We start from the raw sequence: 18,210 nt of genomic DNA, 5'->3' as shown, positions 1-18,210 counted from the left end.
TTCGTTAGTTGCCGTACGAGTCAAATCCTCCCAAAATCGAACCTCCATTCTCATTGTTTAGCCATTGTTTATTCCTCTGATGTATTTAACCACCTTTTTATATCACCTTAGTTAATAAATTCACTGTAACCAAGGAATTGTGTATATTGCCCATTTCTAAGTCCCTGCCAAGAGAATTTACCCTTTAGATGAGACTGACTGATAGATTTAAGATAATTGAGCGATTATTAACTAACTGATCACTAATCACTAATAATTGTATAATTATTAAAAGCTACCTAGAGGTCCGGAGACTCTAGGTTAATAACTCTGGTGGGGCCCCCTTTCGAAACGAGAGATTTTGTATGGATTAATATTTTTTGAATATTAAAATTCATAATTGGGTATTAATTCTCATAAATTTATTAAAATTCATAATTAGTTTAGACACGCCACAGCCGCATTTCCCAAAAGCATCTAAATGCCAAGTTGACGTAAATCTGCTACTCAACTGACTGAATTAAAAATAAATTTAAACAGAAACTGATAGTTATATTTAATATAGTTTTTATTTTTACCTGTCAAATGTGTTTTAAATGATTTCTTTTTAGTTTGCTCACAAATATTTATATATTAAAAAGGTTTCCATGTTGGTGGACTGAGATCAGCTGCACATGAACACACAGGAGCATGAACGTTTACAGGAGTGACATTAACATTTATTTAGAGATCAATAAGAGCAGCATGACAGAGACAAATAAAAGTACAATCAGGTGCAGAACAACATCAGCAACCTTTGACTATTTTCATCATTTAAAACATAATACTCTGCTTCAGTAAAGACTTCACTGATAAAAACTCTGTCAACTGGACTTTCAAGAGAGTTTCTGAAGACAGAAACCTCATCAGTCCAGTTAACTGCAGAGATCATCAGATCCAGGTCTTCAGGAGGACTCCGATCAGAAGGACAAGTTGATGAGTGGAGCGTTGTTCTCCCTCTTGTCTTCTGGACTCCACTTGATGAGTGGGGAGCTCAGGTCGATCAGCTGCTGAAACAAAAGAGGAGGAAAAGTCTGTTTTCAAATGAATTACTTTCTTTGACAGTAAAAAACGGAAGATGATTCTACTGTGACTGATATATACCATTAAAAATAATTGTTAATTGTGGAGTTAATATATAATTGCTAAAGACCACAGTGGATGTACACCGTCTGTCCAAAAGTATATGAACAGTCAGATAGTCCCTTCATATGCAGCAGCTAAACATCTCATTCCAAAACCATGAGCATTTAATCTGCTGCTTTGAAAGCCTCCACCCCTCTGGTTTCAGTCTGTCCACCAGATGTTTGCACCTGCTGCAGGAATTTGCTCCCATTCAGACACAAGAGCACCAATGAACACAGATTCAGCTCATCCCAAAGGTGTTGGATGTGGTTGAGGTCAGGGCTCTGTGTAGGCCAGCCAGGCTCTTCCACACCAAAATGAGAAACCATTTCATTATGGTTATACTTTGCTTTGTGTACAGGAGCACATGTTGAAACAGGAAATTCACAAACTGTTTCCACAGAGCTGCTCTATGAAACAAGAATTCATCTTTTAACCCCAATAAACCAAAGCAGTTTGGTGTTGTAGCCACAGACTTAAAGGGACAGTAAATGATTGTAATCAAACACACTTATTCAATTGTAGAGCCCGATCGATTTATTGATTTGCACATATTATCGGACGATAAGCTATTTGAAGATATATCTGCATCGGTAACTACCGATATTACTATTAAGAAAAGAGAAACAGTCTGATCAGTCCTTCATGTCATTAGTGTTGCATAGTTTGCCCACCAGAGGGCGCACTGCAGCTCCTCTGTTCATAACACTACAGAACAAATCATTAGCTGACCGCAAGCTCTCACACTCAGTGTTCCCGTTGAGTTCGTCTTTTCTCTCGTCAATTACATGACATGATAAAAATAGCCATCATTTTTCCTCTGACCATACCAGACTTCCTACAGCGCTGGATATACTTGCTTTTAACTTCGTGTTCGCTCCAAAAATTAATGCTACTGTTCCACACGCCAGCCCAGGTGGTGGCGGTATGCAGTTGGTAGGGTTGTAAACTGTACACAAATATCTCGGTTCGGTATGTACCTCGGTTTTTAAGTCACGGTTCGGTTAATTTTCGGTAGAGGGAAGGGAAAAATGCAAACATTACATTGCTGCTGGTTTATTATGACCTTTACAAAAGTTTCAAATTACTTTACAATTTTTTTTTTAACAAACTTCCAAATTACACATTATATAAAATAAAAAAAGAATAAAATACTGCTGCAAACTACTAACAAGTTATCCACTAAATAAAATATTTCCAAAACAATACCACATATAGGTAATATAACAACAAAATAAATATGGATTGCAATGCAGCACTTATTTTATTCCGCTTGAAGGCCTGCTCAGATTTCCAAAGTCTTAAGTCTGTTTAAATGCCGAAAGGCGTTTGCACTGTGCTCGTTTTTCCCCCTTGTTGCAGTGACAATCTCCTTCCTGTTATACCATTAGTGAGTTAGCAACTTTGACGCTTTGCCAGAAACATACCCAATCACTACTGAGAAATGTCGACCCACTGCTTTCGTCTCATCGACTTGTCTGTGTTTGTATTTCAGTAGGAAATCCTCCATTATTATTTTTATTAGTACTATATTGGTATTTTTTATAGTTTGTTTCACTGGCCCCCACAATATGTACACTATTTAATTTAATGTTCATTAGTTGTAGTAGTTCTTAACAGTATTTACAGTGGGGAGAACAAGTATTTGATACACTGCTGATTTTGCAGGTTTTCCTACTTACAAAGCATGCAGAGCTCTGTAATATTTTATAATAGGTACACTTCAACTCAGAGACAGAATCTAAAACAAAAATCCAGAAAATCACATTGTATGATTTTTAAATAATTAATTTGCATTTTATTGCATGACATTTGATCACCTACCAACCAGTAAGAATTCCAGCTCTCACAGACCTGTTAGTTTTTCTTTAAGAAGCCCACCTGTTCTCCACTCATTACCTGTATTAACGGCACCTGTTTGAACTCGTTACCTGTATAAAAGACACCTTTCCACACACTTAAACAGACCCCAACCTCTCCACAATGGCCAAGACCAGAGAGCTGCGCAAGGACATCACGGATAAAATTGTAGACCTGCACAAGGCTGGGATGGGCTACAGCACAATGGACAAGCAGCTTGGTGAGAAGGCAACAACTGTTGGTGCAATTATTAGAAAATGGAAGAAATTCAAGATGACCGTTAATTTCCCTCGGCCTGGGGCTCCATGCAAGATCTCACCTCGTGGGGCATCAATGATCATGAGGAAGGATCAGCCCAGAACTACACGGCAGGACCTGGTCAATGACCTGAAGAGAGCTGGGACCACAGACTCAAAGAAAACCATTAGTGACACACTACGTTGTCATGGATTAAAATCCTGCAGCGCACGCAAGGTCCCCCTGCTCAAGCCGGCGCATGTCCAGGCCCGTCTGAAGTCAATTACCACCTGGATGATCCAGAGGAGGAATGGGAGAAGGTCATGTGGTCTGATGAGACAAAAATAGAGCTTTATGGTCTAAACTCAACTCGCCGTGTTTGGAGGAAGAAGGAGGATGAGTACAACCCCAAGAACACCATCCTAACCGTGAAGCATGGAGGTGGAAACATCATTCTTTGGGAATGCTTTTCTGCCAAGGGGACATGTATCGCGAGATCTTGGCCAACAACCTCCTTCCCTCAGTTAGAGCATTGAAGATGGGTCGTGGCTCGGTCTTCCAGCATGACAACGACCCGAAACACACAGCCAGGGCAACTAAGGAGTGGCTCCGTAAGAAGCATCTCAAGGTCCTGGAGAGGCCTAGCCAGTCTCCAGACCTGAACCCAATAAAGTCTGGAGGGAGCTGAAAGTCCTTATTGCCCAGCGACAGCCCCGAAACCTGAAGGATCTGGAGAAGGTCTGTACGGAGGAGTCGGACTAAATCCCTGCTGCAGTGAACCACAGGAAACTTATGTTCTCTTTGCAAACAAAGGTTTCTGTACCAAATATTAAGTTCTGCTTTTCTGATGTATTTGTTTGCACGGTACAAAATATTTTAATAAAAATATTAAGTAAAAAAACTGTCAGTAGCATTGGGTTTCTGTTTTGCATGATAAAGACCCAATCAGAGAGCTTCTGCGTCGTCGTTTCTAAAGTAGAGTTTCAAAACTGGGTTGGCAGCGTTTCCAAACTTCTCCGTTTTAGGTCTTCATTTTAGTCTGGACAAGAGGTGCAAACCTCGCAGAAGGTTTTAATTCGATGACGCAGTAGCGTGGATGGGGCCTTATTTTGACTGACTCAGCAGTTTCTGCATATTCTTGCATTTCTTCTGTTAGTTAAAGGTTAAGTGTGTAAGATTGAGTGGCATCTAGCGGCAAATTGCAACCAACTGTCTGGTCTACCATTCCCCCCCCCATTACTTTTCAGATTTAGGTTTATTACACGTCTCTTACTGTACACAATCTTGTCATGGCTGCACTCAATAAATCATGAAATTCTTGCACAATGTGAAATGCTGCCCCCTATTTGTTTGGAGCATGTGGCCAGGAATTACACACTGAACCTTTAAGGAGCTATAAAAGGAGGCAAATAAACCTCAAAACATTGAAGCCATTGTTGAATTTTCATATTGATTTAAAAATGAAACCTTTGAGATATAGAGTCCAGCGATTCAGTTTGATACAGGTTGGAAGAAAACTACCATTAAAAATATAATTGGTATTGTATAAAAACACAAATGTAATTTCACTTATGAATGCTGTAAAATTTTAACAACATTGTCTGGGGTTTGTGGATATGACCAGGTGAGGTTGTCAGTTACCTGAGTTGTAGTGCAAGTCTTGTTGTTGGTCCGGATCAGGTCGGGGGTGTTGGTCAAGTCAATGAGCAGTTTCTCTTGAGGCTGCAGAGTCGGAGCTGGAAGATCCAAAAGCAGAACCTGAAGAGAGAACAGAGCGCGTCAGCGTGATGAAGATATGTAACAAATCAACTGAAGGAAGCAGCTGATCAGACTTAGGAGGAGGAAGAGGATGAACCTCCTCAGGACCCAGTTCATGAACCTGTAGTTTCAGTCTGTGACAACAGTATCAGCTCACTTTGATGGAAAGCTTTTATTGTGAAGCAGCAGGAAATGTTCAGCAGTAACTTGAAACATTTCTAATACGGCTGAAAGTGATCAGTAAAAAACAGTAACATAAGGCCGATACCTCAAAATACAAACAGGAACACAGCTCCAAACTACAGAGATTCAGGTAGAAGCTACAAAAGTCCTGAGAGCTACACACAGACACGCAGGAGACCTGGACCCATGTTTGTTTCATAAAGTTTAATAACGATCAGTAAAGAGACAGAAATGTGTTTGTGACCTCTGACCTCCTGTGTCTTGCTGTTGCTCTCCTCTGTAGTTTCCAGTTGAATCAGGTTTCTGCTGGGCTCCGTTTCGCCCTGACTCTGCGCTCCAGGATGTGTGCTCTCTGATTGGTCAGACTGGGGAGGGGTGGAGGGCGGGAGTGCAGGGGGCTCCTCCTCCTCCAGACAAAAGGGCTGGATGTACGGGACACTCACAGGCTCCGCCTCCTGTGTACCTGCGGGGGCGGGGCTACATGGAAACAACAGCGATACGATAAAGTGAGACCTCTGCGTGTGTTGCCATGGTAACAGGCAGGCGATCGGCAACAGCTTTCCTATTGGTCAACAGCAATTTAAATCGTTTCACCTGAAGCTTCCCTCCCTCTTGTCTGAGGTGGCGCTGAGGGCAGGGTCACAGTTAGGGATGGGTGGTTGCCTGGTGGGCGTTGCAACGGGGAGGGCGGACATCCTGCGTCTTACTGGGGTGGGTAGGGCGGAGGGACGCCGTACCTTCACCTGCAGCGACCTGCAGCCGCCAGTAGAGGGCGTCAGAGGACCAGCAGAGGGCTTCTGAGGCAGACTGTGGAAGAGGAAGGAAAATATAGACGATATCAGTGAGTTGACAGAAAGATAGAATTGATCCTTTAACTTCAAACAAGACACCTTTTTTTATCTGGATCTTTACTATCTAGAAACATCCTTCAGTTTCACCTGGCTGTCATTGATTGTGACCAAGTGATATAGCTGATAGTTATATTGTTTTTCCAGAATTACGAGCTCTTTGGAGTTTTCTTGTAAACAAAGTAATGTTTACAGAATTTCTCACCAAAACACATTGAGCTTTATGTAAGAACATTTTTGTATACTTTTCCAGAACCGTTTTCTCCTTTGAGTCTTGCCTGCACAAGTGTTTCAAGTCACCAAACCCTCTTAACTGCACAAACTTCCAGTAAATTGCTCATTTCAACCAGATGAATGCCAACTGTTCAGGAGTACACGCACTCTTGTGAGATCTGATTACTTACATACTCAACGCCCTCAAATTTAGGACCCCATGAAATCCAGATTCTGTTTTTCCTATTTTGTAAGAATATATTAAAAAGTACAATTCGTATTATATTGTTAATTTCTCCTTATTAAATAGGTTATTTACTTGACAGCCTCCATATGCTAACACACCACAGTAATAAATGGTTCTGAGGCGACCCTCACATGGGATATGCTCCTCCTTGTTCACAAACAACTTTCTTTTACAGTAGAATATCTGACTCCGCCATGAAGTCTTCAACAAGCTTGCGTCTTGCATCTGCCGATGTGGTTGCACTTTTGAGAGTTTGTTGAAGTGGTGAGGTCTTGCTAGCGTGTCGACTCTGACATCGCGCCGTGTGTTTTAACATTGCATCCACATATTGGCAGATTCCACATTTTACAGCCGATTTCATTTTCCATGTTCCACCTGATCGCAGAAATCACAGGGCCCTGCAATTTGCTGCTTAAGTCAAACTCTTCTGCTCCGTTTGTGTTTCATTTACAAAACTTACCCAATAGTAAAAATGAGACTTGAAGCCAAAATCATTTTCATACACATGAATGATGTAAAATGTAGAGCTGACTACATGTTGCAGTGTGATGTCATCTACCTGTCCACGCTGCTCACTGACATCAGCCTCTTTGGCTTCAACATCTTTGAGACGTCTGGAGATGAAACACAAAAAACAAAGAGTGAGAGAAAGAATCAAATACAGAAACTTAAGACTTTAGTTTGAACCAAAATATTTATTAAAAACATTATTGAACTTATTAGTTCAATTTGGAAGGTGAAGACCAGAATCTGCATTCCTTTAGGCACTAAACTCTCAAAGGTTTGGTCTTATGCAGTATGTACTGTATTTTAAGGCGTTCTTGTTTAGAGACACAGGAAGATGGTCGGGAAATTTTATATATCTGCTACAACATGTGTCCAAACAGCCCAGCATCAAGTTTAACTTAGCAGATCCACTCTTAGTGATTGTGATTAGTGATGTTAAATTGAAAAGCTGCACTGAGATAAAATGTTGGGTCACCTACATTTGTAATAATGCAGCAAGGCGTGTAGTTATCTGTTGCGCTGTCACAGCGCCACCGTGTGGTGCAGCTGATGATTGATTGGCTGCTGTGGCTGAGTTGAGGCTTCACAAGCAAAATTTATATTTTTGTCTCTAGGGTCTGATGTTTTTATTTTTTGATGGGTTGAACGAATCCAAAATTTATATAATGTTTAATAAATAAACCAGGATGAAACAAACTGTTGTAAAACTGATCTGATGGTGAATAAACAGACATTAACTGACATTAACACTGACAGCATCATTACCATCTCCTTGGGGGACTCCTCTCACTCCTCCGCTTGGTGTCGGTGCCACCAGGGCCTCAGGCTTGGATTTGGCCTTCAATCCGCTCTGCGGCCGCACTGAGGCCATGGCGGGGATTGAGGCGGTTCTCTCCAAAACTTTCTTGGCGGGCGTCATCTGGAGGGGCGTGGTCTCAGATCTCTTCAGCGATGTGGACCTGGTGGCTTTGACACGTTCCACCTCAGACAGCTTCCTGGACTGGATGGACAGCGAGCGGCGGCCGGCGGCGGAGGACACTGGATCAGCTGTGGCGTTAATGGTGGAGCGGCGCGGCCTGCTATGATTGGTAGGTCTGTTGATACTGCTGGGGGCGGGGCCAGTGGAGCTGCTTATACTCCGGTTTAGAGAAGAGTTCAGTTTACCTGAGGAGGAGACACAACACCTGTACTCTTTGGTTCTGATTGGGTGGGGGTGGGGTGCAGGGTTGTCAGCTGGTTAATTAGCTGTTAGCAGTAGGTGAACGTTTAGTCCAGGGCAGACCTCAGTTCATTCTCTGGCTAACTGCTAGCACCTGCCGATTGTGCAAAGTGCACCTGACGACAGAAAGATTTATGTAGGCCAACTCTGTTTTAGAAGCACAAGACGCGACACATAAGCAGTATTAACAGTTAACTGTTAGCGTACCTTTAGTGGGGGACAGTGAGAGGCTTGAGTTGAAGCTGGACACAGAGGACGAGGATGAGGACGTGTTCTTCCTGTCTGTCACCCTCCTGCTCTGAAGGGGAGGAGCTTTCACACCTTGCCGGTTCCTCACAACACCCTGATGAAATGATCAGTTATTTCCACACGATGTCAAGATGTTTAGAATAATAAAAATAACAGTCAGTATCATCAGTTACATTAAACGTGTTTGACTGCGGACTCTGTTCAACAGGTAGATCTGTGACTGGACTTTTACAAATTAGTTTTGAAAAGCTGAGTTACCTTGGTGGTCGGAGCCAGCATGCGCTTTCCCACCAGGCTGGAGTTGAGGGAGGAGTCGCTGATGTCGGACGCCACGCTCGCCGAATCAGAGAGCAGATCCTCATATGACTCTGCTCTGGAGGGAAGAGAGGACGGGCTACGCCTCCAACCCCCCACCGCCTGAAACAGAATAGGAAAAAAAAAGCAGATGACATCAACTTGAAATTCATTCAGCTATTATCACGACAGTATCCAAAACTGGGGGTTGGCACCCTTGTAGTCGGGTCACCAGATAACTCTGAGGGGTCACAGATGATCAATGGGAGAACAAAACGAGACAGAAAAATCAGAAAATGGAAACATGATTATGCCTTTTCACCTTAGCAACTTAACCCAATAAAAGTAGCTATTGTATTTCGTTCTGCTTTTTGTTATCACTCTTCTCCTTCTGCTCATTTGGCAGGTTCTTGAAACTAGATTTGGGGAACCAAATCCAATTTCAGATACTTTCAGGGGTTGCCAGCAGTACTGTCAATCATGATTGGTAGAGCAGATGTGAAGCCAAGTTGTTTGTTTGCCAACACATACCATCAGTCTAAAAATGACAGTAGTCCTGCAGTTGCCTTTTTCATGAAGTACATCTTAACCGTCCCGTTTTGTAAACAGTGGAAACACAAGGAGAATCTTGCATCAAAGACTCACAAGTTTCTGTATGCTCAGGTTTTGGAAAGAACCAGGTGAGTTCCTGCAGTGGAGAAGGACTACAAGAGAACTGTTACAGGCTCACAAAAGATGGCTCCATTAACCCTGTCGTGTTTTAGAGACTGAATGTTTCACCTGTTAATTGAAAAGTAAAAAACAAAACTTCTCTCCTACTTTGCTCGGTGGTTGCAGTCTGGTTTTCTCCATTCTGCTCTTGATGTTTGAACATGAAGGTTTTGGAGCTGCCGGTTTGCTCGGCAGCACAACGCCAACACCCAGCGTGGCTTTCCCTCGCAGCCCAGTCCTGGGCTGAGGCTTGACCCCGGCCACAGGGCTAGAGGTGCTGAGTCTGGTGGTGGATGCAGTTGTGTTGGCGGAGACATGCCGAATGGATGAAGCCGCTTTGGCAGGGCAGGTGGCTGAAGCTACGTTGGAGCTACCTCCTCTCAGCAGGCGCCGCTGGATAGCAGGCGGCAGCTGCTTCATGGGACTGTCCTGCACGCAGAAGGTCTCACGTTTGATGGGGCTGAGTGCACTGGCGGTCTGACCGAGCACACCCAGTTTGGCCTCAGAGTCCTGGACAAACTCCTCCCTCTCAGGTATGCTGCCAGTGGTCATGTTGTCGTCCTCGCTGTGTGGCCGACTCAGTTCGCCTCCCTGCAGCTGGTTGGCTAATCTGTGGGCTTCCTGACACACAGCATCCAGCTGATCTCCGCTCAGCGGACTCCAACTCGCTCGTACGCCGCCATCCTCAAGCTGAGACATAACGTTAACAGAGACACACCTCTCCTTATGGCTGACGGGACCCACGAACACCTCATCTTCATCTTCGTCACCTTTGGAGCTGCAGAGCAGAGAGACATTATGGCTGAGGGGAAGAAAAACAGCTCAGAGCAAATACCTGCAAACTTGAGAAGGATGACAGCTCTAAACTGAATTTTAACAAGTAAATAACATGTTTTTTAAATATAATATTTGTTAAACCAAACAAAAAGATGAGACCTGTCATGAAGTCATACATTTAGTGCTTCCATTTAATACAGTACCAGTAGATACAGGCTTTTAACTTCAAAAAAGTATTTTCCTGATTTTACTGTTTGAAATAAATGTTTGCCTGAACCAAAATCAACTTTTAAATCTACAATTTTCACAGAGCCCCTCACAGCCTGTGCCAGAGTGAAGAAGAGGAGCCATTTTTGGCAGACAATTAGTGTAAAGTCTGGTGCTGCAACTGAGGTAAAGGGTTAGAGTGGCTTGTATGTCTCTGCTGCTCCTGAAAATCTTATCACAGCGAGTTCACAGAAGTAACTGAATGAGACTCACATGAGTATAACATGTTGATCAGCCCCTCTCTTGTGTAGCCCCAGGACCGGTGGGCTCTGCAGCTGATTATCTACCGAGTATTGGTAAGATGAGGAGCCTGCACAGAGCCCCCCTTCCACTGCTACATCAAGTTTTGTAGCACTAAATTTGCAAATATCTTTTGTGTGTTATATATATATAAATAAAACTGTGAATCTTCCTTCTAACTATGATCATTTCTTTTTTGATTATTTCTTCCTTTAGTTCTATTTTACTGTTTTATTGTAGTCTAATTTAAAGTCTAAATGTTCTGTGTGTTTGTAGCATAGAGGGAGCTACAACCGAATTTCACTGTGCAATCCTGTATTGTATAATGATGATGAACCTTGATTTTGGCAGTTTTTGATTCCCCTGATGAATTATAAGCTCTACACGACAGCACACTGGCAGCTCTTAATAAAAATTTTAAAAAAGGTTACTGGTATCAATATGAATATTTGTGAGTTTAGCTGTGCGTTTCCTACCTGGCAGGTGACAGAGACACGTCGAAGTCAAACTTCTCATCAGCCAGGAAGAACACATCTGTCCGGACACACAAATATAGTTAATAAAACACATGACACATGTGACATGGTGTTTAACTGTGCTGACTCAGGAGCAGGGAGCGTTAACTGACCGCTGTTAGCTCGACAGTCCATCCCGCTGTTGGTTCTTCTCTGTGGGAAACCGCTTGATCCGGATCAGACCTGCAGCGGCACATTCAGCTCTGACATTAAACTATAACATGAACTTTGTTTTACACCAACAGTCAAAGACAAACAGCTGAGGGATTGGATTTAAACACGATGTTTAATCGTCATGCTAACTTTGACGTTAGCCTGCTACCAACGTTAGTCGGTTAGTTAACTAGCTAAAATCAAACGATTGCCGGTATGAGCTTTAAAAGTCATCATTTAACATTAAGTTGGGTTCATTCTGTCACGCACAGTTACAGTTTAATTACAGTAAAAAAAAATTACAAACCTCAAATTCCTCTGAAAACTCACAAATTTTCTTTTCTGCTCCGCATTCAAACTGCGACACAAACACACATAACAAGCAATTCAAATCTGCTGCGCTGTTGGCCACGTGACTCAGACGCACTCAGCCATTGGTTGGAGGTGTGTTACGGAAGCGTGAGCAGAGCTGTGGGGATTGTAGTCCAAAGAGCAACAAAAGCGGTTTCCGGGTTTTAAAAACCATTTAAATCCGAGTTTCTTCATCTTTGTTACGTTTTATGGACCAGAGTTTCTATCCCTTGATAAATAAATAAAATAAATAAACAAAACAAAACAAAACAAAACAAAGCAAAACAAAACAAAAACATAAAAGAAAGAAATGATTAATTACTGAGTTATTTCTCTGTTCACTAAACTCTATTGATCAATCCAGTTTCTTTCAAATAATGAAATAGTTTCCCTACCTCAATGTCATTTTTTAGACTCAGTTCTTCCTGTCCAAGCTTTCTGATTTCCCTCCTTAATGTTTCTCGTTCCCGAGAGAATTTTTGACAGTGAAGAATTACATGTTCTACTGATTCCTCTATTTGACAGTGGTCACATAATCCTGAAAGGTGCTTGTTTATTAAGTGCAGTGTTTTATTAAGTCTAGTATGCCCTACCCTCAGCCTTGTCAAGATATTCTCCTCTTTACTGATTCTTCTAGCTGTCCTTCCTGTGCCCACATCCTGCTGTAGTATATAGAGATGTCGCCCTGTATTTCCTGTGTCCCAGCTGTTCTGATGTCCTTCTTTTAACAGAAACATGTAAGGCAGGAATACTGAAAGCAAAACCTGTTCTGCCTGTATTAGGATCTTTGGATCCATCTGTATACACCTGGACAATTGTTTGATATAGTGTTTGTAACCTATCTTCAACCAATACTGCAATATTTCCACAACCTTTTTGACCCTGCATTTTTCCCAGAAAATATAAGTCAACTGACACTGAAGGAAACATCCAGGGAGGTGTTACAGATAACGGCACTGTAGGGACATATCTTCCTTGACTTAATGTCATGTCTCCAGCTATTTCCTCACATTTCCATGCAAAACACCCTCGTTTGGCCCTTTCACTCTCCCAACATGGGAAAAGTATCTTTGTTGTAGGATGTCGATCCTCAGACTGCCCTTGCAGATTTACCCAGTAGTGCATCATTAACTGTTTACATCTAATATGCAGCTGCATTTCCCCCACCTCAACCTGAATAGCAGACACAGTTGTTTTTACAGCCCCACAACAGAGTCTCAAGGCTTGTGCTTGCACCACCTCCAACTTCTTTAATGAAGTATTTGCTGCTGATCCATAAGCGATACACCAATAATCTAATACTGATCTAATCAGCGCTATATACACATTTTTGATAGCAGCCCTACTTGCTCCCCACTCTGACCCTGTTAAGCATCTCATCACATTCAGTATCTTTTTACACCTGGTGTTTATCTTATCTTATTGTTATGTTCAATCCATGGTAACTTATCATAATCATAATGGAAAAGAGCACAGGGCTAATGAAACTGCCCTGAGGAGTACCATTCTCTACCATATACCTTCCTGATACAGCTGTCCCAATTCTGACTTGTATACTTCTCTCAAATAAGAATTCTTTAATCCAGTTATATGTCCTACCTGTTATTCCTATCATTTTTAATTTTATCATTAATCCCTCCTTCCAAACCATATCATATGCCTTCTCTACGTCAAAGAACACTGCCATTAAAGATTCTTTATTAACTTGCGCTTTCCTTATCTCTGTTTCTAAGCACATAACGGGATCCATAGTTCCTCTACCCCTCTCCACTCTGATGAGGTGATAAAATTCATGTAATGATTCTTTCCATTATCTTTCCTATATGTGACGTAAGTGCTATTGGCCTATAGTTCATTGGACTTGACGAATCCAGGTTTCCTGATAGGAATAATTATTGATTCTTTCCACCCAGCTGGCAACTTCCCCAATTCCCATACTTTATTATAAAAACCTAACAATTTAGTAGATGCTAAAACACCTAAATGTTCTAACATTACATAGCAAATGTCATCCTTCCCTGGAGATGTTAGTCCAGATAGAGTTAGTCCAGATCTTGCTATCGCCCTCCTCATTTCCATCCATTGTACTGTTAGTATCAACCCTACTTTCAAGTAAGTCGCCATGTGCTGATCTTGTCATTGCCCTTCCTCTCTTACCCTCCTCCGTCAAGTTATCGGAACTATGGATAAGAGTAAGATCCTTCGCTATCATCTCTGCCTTCTCTTCGTCGGACACTGCTGCTTCCTCCCCGATCTTCAGTACTGGATACTGCCATTCCCTTCTGATTCCTCGCATCAGAAGGTGTTGCTCTACCAATTTTATCACAAAAGGCCTGCCAGCTTTGTTTTTTTGCTTTTCGTATAATTTTCCTGACCTTTGCTTGTGTTTCTTTGTATTTAATTAAATTATGAAAATTATGGGTTCTTCTTAATAATCTGAGGGCTTTATTCTTTCACTACTTTCCCACACTCATCTGTCCACCAGGGAACTGCCTTTCTCTTCATTTTCCCTTTACTTTTAGAAATTGATTCTTTGGCAGCTTGTAGTATTGCTGTTTTAAGCTTTTTATCAATCTTCTCTATTTCCTCATTTAGGTAAATTTTTCTATCTCACATATATATATAAACCTTTCCCATTTTGCACTGCTGAATACCCACTTCCCCACTAATTCCCCTTGCTTCTCATTTTTGTGTAATAAAACACTACACCATACTGGAAAATGATCACTACCTACTGATGTTTCTTCTGATCGATCCCACTCACACATTCCCGCTTAAATCCGAGTTCAAAGTTTCATTCCAATAAACTTTAAATTAACTTTCACATGAACATAAAACAGATACTTAATTAAAAAATACATAAATATGTAATTTCTTTATAGCAACATCAACATCACCATTGATTTTCAACCACAAAAAAAAACAAAAAAAAAATCTAACACCTGGCCTTTCAAGGTTTGGTGAACCTTCATGAAGGGATAGACTGAAGAAAGAAAGAAGAAAAGAGCAAAAGAACGAACGTATTTGGGTTTAAATCTTCCACAGCATATGAACAACACCGAGTTCCTCTGGTAATCAAATGATGATTTAATGGGCAAAATAAATGTATTTGTATTATGTCAAATGAGAAGTTCAACATATACACCTAAAATGTTCCCTGTGTGTTGTATTTTACTGCTGCAGATGTTTAAGGTTAAGCTCATTTTAATTACTTATATACTGTTCGGTAGTTTAATCTCCAGAATTGCATCAGAATCTAAGATCTTCATATGTTTGTAGCGTCATTACCTTTTTTCCAGCTGATCCAAGAGCAGTTTAAATGGTTTATTAAGAAGTAACAGAAATTCCAAATTGTGTATCCCCAATTAAATTAAGTAATTAAAGCTGTGAGACAAATATAGAGCAGTAAGAAAGTACAATATTTGCGTCTGAGATGTAGTAGAAAGTAAAGTTGCATAAAATGGAAATGCTCAAGTTAAGTACAAGTACCTCAAATTTGCTGTAGAGTACAGTGTTTGAGTAAATGTAAGTTATATCCACCACAGATAAAGGGTTGAAAAAGCTTAAAGAAATGGACAAATGGTTCGGATTCATCCAGCTTCTGCCTCTTTACAAGTGGTAGCGGTTGACCAAATGTTTCCAGTTCAATTGTTGAAAGAAATTAATGTAACAACAATAACAATAGAAATATAAAATAATATAAAAGCTGACGCTCACACAGGTGTTTCATCACCTGTTCTCTTTAGCTTTACTCTCAGTTTGCAGCAGTGAGGAGCTGAAGAACAAACAGCTCACTGGTTTCAGCCCGGCTGTACTGTGCAGCTTCCAGTGTGAAGCAGGAACTCACAGTCTGCAAATGCTCCACCAGAGAGAGCTGTTGTGACCTGCCAGGCAGCTTTACTGCTCCATCGTCATGGACGAAACAATAGCTCAGGTACAGTGCAGGTGCGTTCACTGTCACTGTGTGCAATCAGAGGATGCTTAATCACTTTAATGGGAAGGAATAATCACACAGAGTTAAATTCTACCATAACTTTGTGTACGATGAAAAACTATGTATATACTGCACATATATGCTTTACTGTTTGTTGGAAATATGTCGTCGTTTGTTCTTATTTTCTATTCTGATCTACAATCTTGTTTTTCATGTTAAATTTCGACTTTATTTGTCAAAATACAGACTTTTTTTTCCCATGTAAAATTATTATTCATAATAGTATTACATTTCTTATTTCTTTGATCAATTTTTTTAAAATAACTTTTTTTTGGTAATAACTATTTTCTGATAATATTACGACCTTCAAAGTTACCACTTTATTCTGAAAATATCACACGCTGGTTATTCTTGTAAGATTATGACTTTTTTATACTCTTAAAAAATAAATAACTGTCACGATGTTAAAACTGTACATAAAACAACTTTATTCTTAAAAATACTAAAATGTCTTTTCTTGTGATATTATGGCTTTACTGTTTAGTATTACAACTTTTAATTATGCGTCTTTTGTCTTAACTTTATCACACAGGTATCACCCTTTTTCTCTCAAAACTACAACTTCATTTTCATAACATTTAATTTTCACAAAAATATATCAACTGTCTTCTCAAAAGACCTAACTCAGAGTGGACTGCCACTCCTGATTAAACACTCTCAGGCCCATCAGTCTTTTCCCTCTACACCACGACTGAGAGCTGATTTTCATACTTGTATTGTTTAATTTGGTTAATATTTCATGGGTTTTTGTTTGGTATTGACTCTCTGTCAGATCTTATATTTAGTAAAGTCTGAAGCTGTACGTAAAAAGAAATATTATGGATGCATGAAAAGCGTGAAAAATGATGAACAATCTTTAATGTTATGACTAATATTATGACTGTGGGATAATATGAGTCCAATATACAGATTATTGGACATTCAACAGTGTGAATCATATCAGACAGTCTGTTTGTGTCCTGCAGTAGGACAGCTGTCTGTGGACCACCTTGTATGATGTAATGAATAAGACTGAGCCTGCAACAGGATCTATGATGTCGTAAATTCATGGTGAAGGAGGCGGAGCTTCAACAGATAACGACAGTGAAGCTTCTCCCAACTCTTAACACACACAGACGATGTGTCAGCAGACAGTTTGATTTATTGTTATCCTTCCGGAGGTATTTTGATATGAAGGACAACAGAACTTTGTCTTCAGTTAAACCTTTTTTTCTTCTTGTGTCTGATGTGAAGCAGCATCACAAACATCCTGCTGAACTTTTAATAACTTTTGGTTTTACAACAACAACCTAAAACATTTTTTTTTTTTACAAAAATACTATAATAAAATCCAACATTAGACATTTACTTTAAACATTTCTGCCTACAAACATTTCTGAGAATACCCCCCCCCCTCCATTAAATCTGACTGACACTAAACTTTTCAGTCGCAGACCCTTAAAGTTAAAACCTTGACACAGAACTAACCTGAGCTCGTCGCTGTCAGCTCTCATCAGCTCGTTCGCTGACAGATTAAAACGAGCTCTGACTACATCAACATGAATATTTACAGATCAGAAACTGATTATTGATTGATCAACGCACAAACACTCTTCTCCTAAACAACAAAAACAACAACAACTTCAGAGTTCATGCCTATTAGAGTAAAGAAAGAAACATCAGTCTGTGTGAACCTGCTGCCGTTGCTCTGTACACAACCACAAACACGCCTGGAAACATTTCTGCTTCCTGGATTCTAAAAATCAGCAGGTGAACTCCTGACGAGAACCAATCAGGCGAGTCTGTTTTAAATGTTTTTTCATTCCACGGCTCTCAAAAGAACCAGAACTCTCGGCGTAACAAACACAGTACGAACAGACCATCGTAACAGGAAGTGGTCAGGTCTGGGGCTTCAAAGTGAGGTCTCCAGGCTGTGCAGGGGGCTCCCTGGGCAAGGCGGCAGCCCCGCTGAGTTGGGCGGGATCAGACCAGACCTGGAGGCGTCCCTGTGCAGCGGGACGATGCGGTCCATGGCGTTGTTGTTCTGGTTGGGCGATGAAGGGTGAGGCGGCAGGTTGGACAGTCCAGTCAACGGCGGCGGGATGAAGATGGAGTTGCGTTTGGTGGGGGCGTCATCCTCGCCCTCTGCCTCATCGATCAGAGGTATCTGAGGCTCTGTGTCCTCGATGTGGAACTCAGGCTGGCTCATAAAGTTGTGGATGGAGTTGCGAGACTCGGGCGTCTCCAGACCTTCGTAGGGAGACACCCTGTCTTTGAAGGCGTTCACAACACGAATCTGAAAGACAAGAGAAAACAGTCAGGGTATCGGGAAATTCTACCTGTGTCTCATTCTTTCAGCCTTTCCTAATAAAATTCAGTTTCACAAAAATTTTTTGCCTCCGAGCTGTTGGTTGGTTTAACACTAAAGGCTTCAAATGCGCTATTTTCTTTGTTATATTTGTTCT

At 41.1% G+C, this 18,210-nt stretch overlaps 2 protein-coding genes across 4 annotated transcripts in view; both read right to left on the bottom strand.

Moving 5' to 3' along the window:
- Positions 1 to 676: 676 nt before the first annotated feature.
- Positions 677 to 11,877, bottom strand: gtse1 (G-2 and S-phase expressed 1). 2 transcript variants are annotated; one of them, XM_046036388.1, is made up of 12 exons: positions 11,729 to 11,877; positions 11,382 to 11,451; positions 11,230 to 11,287; positions 9,578 to 10,247; positions 8,723 to 8,881; positions 8,423 to 8,558; positions 7,762 to 8,160; positions 7,049 to 7,103; positions 5,776 to 5,988; positions 5,433 to 5,658; positions 4,882 to 4,998; positions 677 to 1,028 (listed from the first exon to the last, which is right to left on the bottom strand). In XM_046036388.1, exons 2-12 carry the CDS (start codon positions 11,401 to 11,403, stop codon positions 939 to 941), a joined length of 2,145 nt encoding a protein of 714 aa, XP_045892344.1. In that variant the 5' UTR covers positions 11,404 to 11,451; positions 11,729 to 11,877; the 3' UTR covers positions 677 to 938. The 2 variants fall into 2 exon arrangements, with proteins under 2 accessions (XP_045892344.1, XP_045892346.1); XM_046036390.1 differs by having other exon boundaries at positions 677 to 1,025; positions 11,729 to 11,876.
- A 5,012-nt stretch (positions 11,878 to 16,889) lies between these two features.
- The window catches only part of LOC123961214 (plasma membrane calcium-transporting ATPase 1-like), a 34,629-nt gene continuing 33,308 nt past the window's right edge, over positions 16,890 to 18,210 (bottom strand). For both annotated transcript variants that reach the window (XM_046036387.1, XM_046036386.1), the window contains one exon: positions 16,890 to 18,041. In XM_046036387.1, the coding sequence (XP_045892343.1) occupies positions 17,658 to 18,041 (384 nt within the window). In that variant the 3' untranslated portion in view covers positions 16,890 to 17,657. The remainder of the gene's footprint in view (positions 18,042 to 18,210) is intronic.

Source organism: Micropterus dolomieu, linkage group LG22 (genome assembly GCF_021292245.1).
Source record: "Micropterus dolomieu isolate WLL.071019.BEF.003 ecotype Adirondacks linkage group LG22, ASM2129224v1, whole genome shotgun sequence".
Lineage (NCBI taxonomy): Eukaryota > Metazoa > Chordata > Actinopteri > Centrarchiformes > Centrarchidae > Micropterus > Micropterus dolomieu.
This window is presented reverse-complemented; position numbering and strand designations above follow the sequence as displayed.

Coding starts and splice junctions, on each gene's coding strand:
- gtse1 (XM_046036388.1), bottom strand. CDS start 11,403: ATGGACTGTCGAGCTAACAGCG. Junction 8,882..9,577: donor GACTGCAACCACCGAGCAAA/GTAGGAGAGAAG, acceptor ATTCTGTTTCAG/GCGGTGGGGGGTTGGAGGCG. Junction 8,161..8,422: donor CTCACTGTCCCCCACTAAAG/GTACGCTAACAG, acceptor TCTCCTCCTCAG/GTAAACTGAACTCTTCTCTA.